Raw genomic sequence first — 12481 nt, 5'->3', positions numbered from 1 at the left:
ATCTTATAATCAGTCTACTTCTGTCAATCTTGTTGTGCAATTTGCCACTGGAATCACTTTGAATGACTTCACACAGCTGAGATGTCTACTCATTTTTCCTGACTGGGGGGCAGAAATCTGTCCATTTGACTGTCTTCCATGAGTGTTAGCCTGACAGTTTTCTTTGGCTGGCAACCAATCATTATGTCTTCTTATTTCCCTAGGAGCTGGTTCTTGGATGGAAATCTCCTTATCATCATTGTCAGTGTGTTAATTATCCTGCCCCTGGCCCTCATGAAACATTTGGGTAAGAAGCTTCCTGGTTTGTTCATTGGGTAGCAGGGTTAGAGAGTGGGAACTAGACTAGAAAAATCCCCATCTTCAAAGGCTGTGGAACACTAACACATTTGTGCATGTAGCAGATTAATAGGAATTTGCTGTGCAGGGGAGATCAGTCCAGGTGGAAGTGAAAACTTAGACAAAGGATCTGGGCACAGTGGCATATGCCTGTAATCCCAGTTTATTTGAGACGCTGAAGCAGGAGGATCTCAAGTTCAAAGCCAGCCTGGGCAATTTAGCAAGAACTTGTTTCAAAGTAAAAAATAAATAATAAATAAAAGGGCCGGGGATGTAGCTTATTGGTGAAGCATTCTTGGGTTCAATACCAGTAATACAAAAGAAAAATTTTATACAAAGTATTGAGGTAAGGGAGCCTTAAAGGCCAGAGTAGGGGTTTTGGTTTTGCTATAAGGGGGTCCTTGATTTTTGAGGCTCTGTATATTGCCCCATGTAAGTTATCTGGGATATACCAGTGGTCTTTCTCTGACCTGCATGCTGATTTTCCTCATTTCGGTGAGTCTGAGAGGAGAACATGAAAAGGTGGGGAAAGGGTTTGGCACATTGGGACATAGCCTTCTCCATGACCTCACTTCCCTACTTCCCACCCTTAGGTCATTTATGAGAAGTTCCAGATTGACTGTCCTATAAGTCACAATGAGACAGCAATAGAGAATAAAGACCCCCCAGGCCTTTTTATTTTTTATTTTGAGACAGGGTCTTGAAAGTTGCTTAGGGCCTCGCTAAGTTGCTGAGGCTGGCTTTGAATTCACAATCCTGCCTCAGCCTCCTGAGCCACTGGGATTACAGGTATGTGCAACCTTGCCTAGCTTCACATGTTCCCTATATCATAAACACAGTTACACAGAAATAAACCATCCTAGTGTGTGTGTGTGTGTGTGTGTGTGTGTATATATATATATACACACACACACACACACACATACATATAGTGAGAGGTAATTATAATAACTGTATACAGCATATAACTCAGTGGCAAAGTGCATGCCTGAGTACATGCTAAAGTACAAACCTGAGTTTGATCTTAGCACTGCAAAAAAAATTAAACATATCTAGTAATACTTGGATGTTCTCAGAATCAAACCAACAATCTAATAGGACATACATAGATAATAAAAAGCAAGCTCTAGGATGTAGCTCAGTGATAGAGTGTTTCTCTGGCATGTGCAAGGCCCTGGATTCTAGCCCCAGTATCACAAAAAAAACACCTAAGGCAGTGATATGTGCATATATGCAGCTGAAGCAAAAGCACCACAGTATACTGCACACACACACACATATGCCTGGAATCCATTGTACACAACCAGACATTACACAATCAGGACAGAGAATCAAACATGCAGTCAGAACAACAGCCAATCATGCATAGCTACGACCACAATACAGAGGACATACACAGTCATAATTGAGGATCACACATACACAACCAGAGAGAATTTTCCAGAACAATCATCACCAAATCAAACAGAGACAGATGGAGTTGATTGAACATACAGAGCAAGTTACCAACACAGTTGGTACCATAGTATATGACATAGGCATGCTCATGCACACATTCACACATACATCATTGGAGTAAGTGATCATATGTTTAGAGCTAGATAGAATCTAGCAGGTAATGGACCCAGAATCAAATTCACAGAATCAGCTGGACAGGAAAATTCAGAGTAGCCAAGTGTCATATAATTATGGTTGGAATCACAGTTCACAGCTGTAATCTATCACACCCCTAGCCAGAGAGAGTCAGCAAATACAACAGTCATTGAACCCAACCCCCAGAGTCCACATCTGCTAGATATAGTCACACACATGGTCAGTATCAGCATATTCTGGATGTCCAGATCAACTGCCAGTCAGAATCACAGTCACAAAATCAGTCCAAGGTCTTGAGGATTCCTGAAGTCAACAATAGTCACAAATACTGTTGTTACAATTCACAGAGTGACTCAACTGGACTCCCCAACAGTCTCAGGATAGAACACCCAAGAATCAGGTGGACACACAGAGTCAGTTAGACCAAACAGGCAGAGTTTAGGGCCTGTTCACTCACCCATCAAGTCAGAGGGCACTGTTCACTCACCCATAAAGATCCTCGTTCAAGAAGGTGCGGATAACCAGGGGGAGTTCGGATTTGATGATGAACAGGTAACTGGACATGGCTGGTGCAGGTGGGGTAAAGTATAAATGGAAGGTTATCCTCATCCTCCTACCCCATCTTCCCCATCCCAGCCCCTGGAAGCCCACATCACCCCATCCTCTTCCCTCCAGCTGAGCCCCAACTCCTAGAATCCTCACCCCCAACATTGTGCAGACAGATGACAGCAGCCACCACTACCTTCCCGGAGGGCCCAAAAGCCCTCTGTCCCAATTGCTCATAGGCTCAGATGCCTAGGAGGGCAGGAAAGAAGGAATTAGTTGTGAATTCAGGAGGCTTATCCAGGGGTGAGTAGCGGGAGGGTCCAGAGGGTCTAGAAGCTGGGGTTTGGGGGATTTGCCACTAACTGATGAAATTTGGAAGAGAGGGCTGGGGATGTGGTTCAAGCGGTAGCACGCTCGCCTGGCATGTGCACCGCACTGGGTTCGATCCTCAGCACCACATAAAAAATAAAACTGAAAAATAAATATTAAAAAATTCTCTCTCTCTCAAAAAAAAAAAGAAAGAAATTTGGAAGTGAGGGTTAAGCAGATAGGCTTGAACTTGATTGTTAAGTCAGATTTGGTACCTTGAAGTGAAGGTGAGACCATGGTGAGAGAGAAGCCTGGGATCTCAGGCAGTGTGAGCTGGGGAACCATGGCTGGAGCTCTTCAGGCTATGAAGTAGCTTCAGGGTAAGAGGGGATATGGACTAAAGGATGGGGTTAGAGGTAAAATATAGCAGTCTGGGGTTTGGAGAGGGTCTGATGGCCAGACTGAAAGGTACGAGCTGGGAATTTGGAGTTGGAGATCTGCGAGCCCAGATAAAATTGAGGGCCAGACTTGACTGTGGAGTCTCACTCAGGGTTGCATGTTGGGCCTAGGATCTGGGATTAGGGTTGGTATGTCCAGAGTATAAGGTTCGGGTTGATGTCGGGGTTGTAAGTTCAAGGAATTGAGTGTGGATCTGGGTTCCAAGGCCTGGGTTGAGCTCTGTAAGGGTGTCTAGAGTCTAGGATCCAAAGGAAAGGGGACCCAGTCTCTGCATCTCACCTACAACACTGGCACAGGTCAGCAGGAGGTGGATGGAATATGAAGACAGAAATGCGATGCACAGCAACAGGACCCTGTGGCAGAAGGAGCAGTTCAGATTTGGCACCAAGCCTCCCACTTGCCCACCACACCCCTGGTCCCCCAAGCCACTGGGGACTTACAGAAAGAAGATAATTCCTGTGTGTGCCATGGCATAAGCCAGCCCCAGGATGCCGCTGCCCATGATGGCATTGCTGAGGTTGAACACTGACATTCCAAATGATGTCTTCCCCTCGAACTGCAGGCAAGGGACAAAGTCCAGGCACATATGTGGAGAGGGATGAGGTAAGGAGACTACTGCTGAGGCTAGAAAGACTGGCTTAGGGTTAGGGTAACTGGGAAAGGAAGCCCAGGGAGGGATATGGGAAGAGTGAGGAGGCTGAAAGGGGAAAAAGCTGGGAAGAGGAAAACTAGGATAAACTGGAGGAACAGAGCTGGCAAAGGTAGTATCTGGGGATGGAATCATCTGGAACTGAGGAGCACTGGAGGAGGTGAATAAGAATAGTCAATGGTCAGCAATCTGAAGTGATCAGCCCCAAATGAGTTCTTGTTCAAATGCTGAAACCAGCCAGGCACAGTGGCACATACTTGTAATTTCAGGGACTCTGGAGACTTGAGTCAGGAGGATAGCAAGTTCTAAGCCAACCTCAGCAACTAATCAAGGCCCTAAGCAACTTAGCAAGACCCCTGTCTCAAATTTTAAAAAAATAAATAAAAAAGGACTGGGGATGTATCTCAGTTGTTGAGTGCCCCTGGGTTCAATCCCACATTTAAAAAAAAATACAGAAACCACATCAGGAGGCTACCCAGTAGAAATATTAATGGCATGGCACCATCAAGGCCTATTTCAAATGTAAAGGACCATGAAGCTTACCTATGGCAACACCCCCAGGCCAGCTCCTTTGTCCCAGAAGCAAGAAAATAGGAGGTGGTGGAAGTTACAGGAAAGGGTAAAACTCAGGCTAAGGGACACAGCCAGTTCTTTTTCAATACCTGTTTAACATAGGTTTTGCTCCATGCTCTACTCAGAACCATATAAGCCCTAAAGCTAACAACCAAAATGGGTTTTTCTGCTATCTGGCCCTAAACATATGGTGGGAGTTATCTCTCTTCTCACTTAAATAAACCCTATACCGTTTTTATTCATGCCTTCCATTTTTGTCTGTGGATTTTATTATTCAAATCTGTGAGACAAGAACCCAGACAGAAATTGGCAAAGCAGAGAATCTAGTCTCATCTCAAAACTCCAGTCTCATCTTGGGGGCCCATATGGGGATCTTCAGAAGAGTGAATGAAATGTACTAATGCTCTATCACTTTGCTTTTATTTCAGAAGCCCTGTACTCCATTTTGTACATTCTGTCTATCAAAATGACCAGGATCCTGTTAACCAATTTAAAGCAGATAGCACAGCTGCCAGACTCAACACAGGGGAAAAGCTTTGCTGGAGTGAGACTTGTTCATCCCTCTCTGCTTTTGGTGGGGAGAATATTGGTCTGATCTTGATTTAATCTCCTTTCATGGCAATCCATTTGATCAAGAAACTAAGGTCTCTTAGAAGCACCCTAGGTCTCTGGCTGGGGTTACTCCCAGGTGTGAATACAGGGATCTCCAAAGATAGCCAAAAGCCAACTGATCACACATGGAACCTCCATCTCCACTTTAATCTCCATTCATGGCCTCTCACCTGATGGTAAAGGGAAGGCCTCACTCAGATAGCTCCTTGGATTTAGGGCTGAGGTAACTCCTCAGTGTGATCATGGACAGAGAGAGAGCCCTGCCTGTCAGTCTACCAGTGCCCAAGTGAGTTGCCCTTTTGTCTTACTCTATCTGCCTTGCAATAACCTGGCCCAGGAAAAGGAAGCTCAATCTCAGAAGCTGTCCCACTGATCCTGGATTTTGCCAGTTATACTTAATCATATTATAGGGAAAAATGATCTTATTCTCTTAGGAAGAATAAGAATAGTGGGTCCCTACATTTCTAACCCTGCCAGTTTTTCTAGGGAAAAAAAAAACATGGCTCTCATCATTTTTAAGTGCTCTAAGACATTTTTGTCCCTTTCCCCCCCATCTATTAGGTTAAGAGTCTCAAATCTTAGGTCTATTACAGTGAGGACATCATCTCTGGCTGTAAAAATTAGATTCCTTTTTACAACAACTAGGACAGAAATTTTGTGACCCTAATTATAAATACAATAGCAAATACAAACATCAGGAAAGACTTTAAAACTTGTCCAAGGTGGGCTGGAACTATATAGCTCAGTGGCAGAGCACTTACCTAGCATGTGTGAGGCACTGGGTTAGATCCTTACCATCACATAAAAAGAAACAAATAAAATAAAGGAATGCTGCCCATCTACAACTACAAAACTTTTCAAAAAAAATTAAATGTTTTAAAAATCTTGTCTAAGGCACATGGCCCTCAGGGGCATGTCTGTCTCTTAGTACAACAGTTTAGAAAGCTATTGGCCTGTCTCCTCTGTGATGCTCAACCTTGTCAACAGTGCTTCAGTACATAGGGGTAGGTTTCTCCTTTTAAGAGGGAAAAAACACAATGGGATTTGGGGTCATGTGTTGGTAATAAGTGACTAAATCCAACCTGCCCAAATCCTAATAAGGCCTCAATATGTGGTCACTAAGGTTTTGAAGATGATGGAAGATAAAAGAAAATGAGTGAGGGAATTTGGAGATGTGTAGGAAAAGGGCAACTAATACAGCCAACTCAAAAGTCTTAATCAGGCCTCAAGGGGTTCTTGCCAACAGCTTTGAGGTCCACAGATCAAGGGACACCTTGATCTGGTTCAGTGGAGGGATGGCAAGGGATGCTTTCTTCCCCCTTTTCATCTGGATGGATAACACTCCATCTGGCACAAGCACTCATACACTAAATTCCTTTGACCCTTAAACCCCAGGGGAAAATATTTTCTGTACTCAGCCTGGCCCAAATACTACTTGGAGGACAGGGAGAGACAGCTCTTAAGGGAAATATAAACTATAACTCTATCTTACAGCTAGACTTGCATGTGCAATTGCCCAAACCAGTTTAAGACCAAAGAAAAAGTGTCACTTTTAAATCCAAACCTGAGGCACTTTTTCGTACTCTGGAATTCTACTCTCTAAGTTACAAAAGGGAAGAAACAAAGGGGAAAGACAGCTTAAAAGGCCAGCTGTTCCAGGTCCCAGGTTTTGTGTTGACACTTAAGAGGCTTACATTCTACTTTGGAGACAATATGCAGCAGGGACCCACCTCCAGGAAATTGAAAGGACAAGCCCAGAAATATCGGGAGCCACCCTAATTATCATGGGATTTTTTCCAATCTGTGGGATTGGCACAGGGAAAGAAAATGGGGAAAATCCCATATGTACAAATTTTCTTCTTAAATAATCTTTTCCTGCTGGGTGTGGTGACGCACGCCTGTAATCCCAGAGGCTCAGGAGGCTGAGGCAGGAGGATCTCAAGTTCAAAGGTAGCCTCAGCAAAAGTGAGGCCCTAAGCAACTCAGTAAGACCCTGGCTCTAAATAAAATACAAAATAGAGCTGGGATGGGGCTCAGTGGCCAAGTGCCCCTGAGTTCAATTCCAGGTACTACACACACAAAAAATAAATAAATAAAAATCTTTTCCTGAGGATTTCATGGGATCCCACATTCTTTCAATACCTGGGCTAACTCTAATTAGATCCAAAAGTGCATTCTGGTCTGATAGATATTCTTCATGCTCCTTTACTAGAGTAATTATGGCTATACCTTTTTTTTTTCTTTTAGAACTTCTTATTTTTCTTACCTCATGGTTTTTGTGGTGAGTTCACATTTGATACTGTGTGCCTAAATTAATATATTTATTCCAGTCAATCTTGTTTTATTCTAATTAGAGATATTGTCATACTTTTTTTCCCCTGCTGTCTTTTAGTCAAAGGCCAATTTTTCAAGTGTTAATCTCAAATACATTGGAAAAGTCTCATTTACAGAGTCCTAAGGAGAGGATTAAACAATGGTGCTGATGGGAATAAATTTGATACCCACAAAGGACAAGTGGCCACCTGAACCTTTGATTTCAGTGTCCACCACAGCTTCCAGACTCCACACCTAACATTTCCAAATGTATAGTCCTGACCTATATTTTAATCATAATGTAAAAGTCTGTGATGTTAAACCTAATAGACTATAGTAAACATCTATAACTGTTGTCTCCTACCTGGGGAGATCTATTAGGTGCTAAAAAGCTATAAGATCTGTGTTTCCTATTTATTTTATGTATGTATGCACACCTGTGTGTTGTGTCGTAATGTCTATATATGTGCTTGTGTCCATATATCATGTACATGGTATCAAGATTGGCTTATAGAAAAATGAGTACTCATAAGTTTAATTAACAGATCCAAATGACTTTTCAATTCAAGAAACATAGATAAACCTTTAACAAAAAGGGTTAATTTAAATTGATAAGAGTAAATATGTCTTTTTTTTTTTTTAGTGCTGGGGATTGAACCCACGATCTTGTGCATACAAGGCAAGCACTCTACCAACTGAGCTACATCCACAGCCCCATATGCTTTTTAAATTACTAACCTACATGTTTTTCCAGGTGACCAAAAACCAAAGCATTAGTTTCCATAAAATGTTTATAGTGTAATGTCCACTGCTTTTAAGCACTTTTCTTTGACCAGAATTACTGACAAAGTGTTAAATAGATTTGTCTGATACCCTGGTTTTCATGGTAATTTAAAGCTAACAGTTAAGATTAGGTAAATCAGGCCAGGCGCCATGGCACATGCCTGTAATACCAACAGCTCTGAGGCTGATTCAGGAGGATCCTGAGTTCAAAGCCAGCCTCAGGAAAAGTGAGGCACTAAGCAACTCAGTCTCTAAATAAAATATACAAAATAGGGCTGGGGATGTGGCTCAGTGATTGAGTGCCCCTGAGTTCAATCCCCAGTAACCCCCCCAAAAAAAGAATAAATAAATTAGATTTAACATAAATGGAATTAATGTTCATGCATGTTTGTTAAAAGACAACTGATTAGGAGCTGGGGTTGTGGCTCAGTGGTAGAGTGCTTGCCTAGCATGTGTAAGGCACTGGGTTTAATACTCAGCACCATATATAAATAAATAAATAAATAAATAAAGGACCATCAATAACTAATAAAAACTTTAAAAAGACATCTGATTAATTTGCAAAGTTAAAATACTAAAACAACAACTGCTGACTATAAATTTACATATTTTGGCTTCTCAATTCTATAAGACAGTATATTTGTGTCTATTAAATGAGTTAAAATTCTAACAGGTATAATTCTATATACAAAAAATATAAAAAGCTCCAGCAGTGTTTTAAGTACTGTACAAAGCATAAAGTATTTCATCTTATAAAAAATTAATTTCATTTAAATTAAGAAATTTCATAAGGATTGTTTCAGGATATAAATTTAAGAAAGATAAGAAACTCATAAATATGGCAATATATTTTATTTATCCTATAGGGTAAACAAATTGCAGAATGTCTAAGTTGTAGAGGGCTTATAGAAGGTGAATCTGAAAAAGTTTGTGTTGACTATAAATGACAAAGTTAAGGGTTTAGCTGAGATCAATTTTTTTTTTTTTTTTTTTTTTTTTGGTACTCAGGATTGAACTCGGGGGCACTTGATCACTGAGCCACATCCCCAGCCCTATTTGTATTTTATTTAGAGACAAGGTCTCACTGAGTTGCTTAGAGCCTCACCATTGCTGAGGATGGCTTTGAACTCTCAAGCATGCCCCACCACACCAAGTTGAAAGTCAAATTTTAATGTACTGATAATAGAACAAAGTTTAATTCTCTAGGTTTCACAATAGGGTTTCTTAAAACATTGACATGCATATCTATTAAGTTAATTTATTGTGTCTGTTACGTTTTGTTACTTAGAGAAATAAAATCTTGTAAGGTTTGTACCTATTTTAAAACATTCTAAATGATAGCTCCACAACTGGTTGAAGAAACAACTGTTATGCATTTATACATCATATATGTCTATTTATGAACACTAACACTGTTTCTTTTGTTAATTTCATTTCTTTTTGTATTTTTCTTGTAAAACTTTGTAACTCTTACCTGTTGTTTCTAATGCAACAACCTGAATTAAGATAATAAATCATCACGTACAGGACAGATAAAGTATAATGCTAATTTCTAGTACAGATACTAACTCTAATTAAACAAGGATAACTGTAAAATTGTAAACATTAAAGTTGAAACCCAGGACTCCTACTGTAAGACTGGTGAAACTTGACTGTTAGATGTTTAAAACCAAAACCTGGAGACCAAAGTCAGGCAAGTTAAAGGGCAAAAAAAAAAAAAATAGACAATAATTTGGCCTTACCCTCTTTGGTCAGCAAAACCAAGAAACAATGGGACTTCCTTAAGAGCTTTGCAACCCTGAGTCCCATGACCACCCAATAAGGGGAATCAAAGGGACCCTAGAGAACAGGAAGCCAACAAGTGTACATTCTGCAAAGAGGAGGGTCATTGGAAAGGTATATGTCCCTATGCTTCCAAAGGAAGCCACATGTGGTCTGCAAGACCCTAACCCATCCTGGTAAATGGCACGACTGTTAGAGGAAAACTAAAGAAGCCAGGAGGCTTCTCATAAATTCCCAAGTGTGATCCTGACAAATCTCAGCTGACTCTCAACAGTAGTCAGGAACAAGATCAATATTAATCAACTTGGTCTTAAATATCTGGCAGGAGAGTATAACATGGACATTTAAAAGGAGAGACTTATTTTGTGGGTGTATAACTTGAGATGTACATTTGTCAAAAAGCAAATAAAACTGGGAGGTTACACAGTTAAAGACAACCTCTCTATCAAACAGAGGTAAAACTAATGAAAAAGCTGTTTTACAAAAATCAGCTACAGCTTGAGGATGGATAACACATTATGCAAACTAAATGTACACATTTCTAACAACTTTGCTAATGTTTCCAGAGTCCCAAAAAGCCCCCAATCACAAATTAGTGGCATGTTGGAACACATCCTAAGATTTAATAAGTCATTATCTTAATAATTTTCAGGGCCTAGTTAATAATACTGATTACTTTTGTGCTAATTGTTTTACAGAAAATAATGTTTTGATGCCTTTTTTATTTACTTATTTTTGGTACCAGGGACTGAACCCAGGGGCACTTGACCACTGAGCCACATCCCCAGCCCTTTTTCATATTTTATTTAGAGACAGGGTCTCACTGAGTTGCTTAGCACCTCACTTTTGCTGAGGCTGACTTTGAACTCGAAATCCTCCTATCTCAGCCTCCTAAGTCACTAGGTTTACAGGCATGTGCCACAGCATCCAGCTGCTATCTTGTTTTTTGTCTTAACATGACACATGCTCTATGAATCCTTTCTCTAGTTATCTGCCAACCACTACCATGGACCTCTAAACTGCCCTTATGTGTGAGATGCCCAAGCTCCAAATGGTCTTCCGTGTGGAATCCAAAACCAAATTCTCCTTCTACTCCTGGAAGCCCTCAGACAGACCTCTGTAGAAGAAGCCTGACAGCTGTCCCATTTCAATACCCCTTTTCAACCTGAAGCATCCAAAGCTGTCATCAGTCATTGCCCCATCACATATTTTTCCTGTAACAGTACTTAAGAGTGACTTCTTCAGAGGAGGGAATAAATAGGAATAGTCAGTGGTCAGCAATTAGAAGTGATGGGCCCCAACTGAGGTCTTGTTCAAATGCAGAAATCACACCTGGAGGCTACTTGTTAGATATATTAATGGCACCATCAAGGTTTATTCAAAGGTAAAAGACCATGAGGCTCACATGTGGAAACACTCCCAATCCAGCTCCTTTGTCCCAGAAGCCAGAAAATGGGATGAGGGGATGAACCCAGATGGGAGTTACAGGAGATTGAAACTCAGGCTAAAGGACATAACCAATACTTTTTCAATGCCTGTTTAACATAGACTTTTGCTCCATACTCTACCCAGAACCATGTAAGCCTCTAAGCTAGCACACCAAAATGGGTTTTTCCTGCTATCTGGCCCCATCCAAATGGCAGGAGTTATATCACTTCTCACTTAAATAAACACAACACCGTTTACTCTTCCCTTCCATTATTGTCCATGAATTTTATTCTTCAAATTTGTGAGACAAGAACCCAGAAGGAAATTGGCAAAGCAAGGAATCTAGTCTCATCTCAAAATTCCAATTTCAGAGGGACACAAAGCAATATTGGAGGAAAGGGGGAGGGCAGTCACTAGGCAGAGGGAACACCCAGTTGAGAGAAGCGAGGCAAGGAAGGGAGCTGGAGAGTACCTGCGGAAGGGGAGTGTCTGGAGAGGGAGTGACTTTGGAGTAAATAGATGGGGTGCAGAGACAATTAGGCAGGGGAACAGCTGGGAGGGAGGAGAAGCAGTAGGGAAGGAGCGACCAGGACAGATCCAGGTGGACTCACTTACATCCAAGAACTGAGCCGGTTTCCTTCCAGAAGCAGGACCATGGCTGGGCAGGAAGCCCTCCCGTTCCTGCCTGTAGCTGGAAAGGACAGGGAAATAAGGGCTGATAAGAAAGTGACCCTCACCCCCAGAGCCTGTCTCCTTGGACTCCCTGACTTACCCTAGAGCACCTGCAGGGAGGGCTCTATTCATCTTTGGATCCTGCATTTCCATCCTGTGGGCAAAAAATAGGGTGGGAGGGTCAGAGATGGAGCAGAGGGGCTACAAAGCGAGGAAAGCTAGATGAAGGGAGATGAGGGGGTTTTCACTCAAAGACAGAAATGAAGACAGAGAGTCAGACAAGGCAAGGCAAACAGGTACAGAGAAGGATAAGAGGGACAGGGGACTAATTGGAGAGATTTGGAGACAAGAGTAAGAGAAGAGAATAAAAGAAAGGAAAAATACCAACAGTAGCTCAGACACACGGAAAAAAGAAGGCAGCCAGAG

At 41.6% G+C, this 12481-nt stretch overlaps 1 protein-coding gene across 1 annotated transcript in view; it reads right to left on the bottom strand.

The window, feature by feature from the left end:
* Slc38a5 (solute carrier family 38 member 5) overlaps positions 1 to 12208 on the bottom strand; it is a 17777-nt gene extending 5569 nt beyond the window's left edge. The window contains 6 exon segments of the mRNA XM_015506450.2: positions 2417 to 2495; positions 2632 to 2724; positions 3523 to 3596; positions 3684 to 3799; positions 11999 to 12074; positions 12156 to 12208. Of these exon segments, the coding sequence (XP_015361936.1) occupies positions 2417 to 2495; positions 2632 to 2724; positions 3523 to 3596; positions 3684 to 3799; positions 11999 to 12074; positions 12156 to 12208 (491 nt within the window).
* Between the last annotated feature and the right edge of the window lie 273 nt (positions 12209 to 12481).

This window comes from Marmota marmota, unplaced genomic scaffold (assembly GCF_001458135.2).
Source record: "Marmota marmota marmota unplaced genomic scaffold, marMar, whole genome shotgun sequence".
Taxonomy (NCBI): Eukaryota; Metazoa; Chordata; class Mammalia; order Rodentia; family Sciuridae; genus Marmota; species Marmota marmota.
The sequence above is the reverse complement of the archived record's forward strand: the minus strand, read 5'-3'. Positions and strand labels throughout refer to the sequence as shown.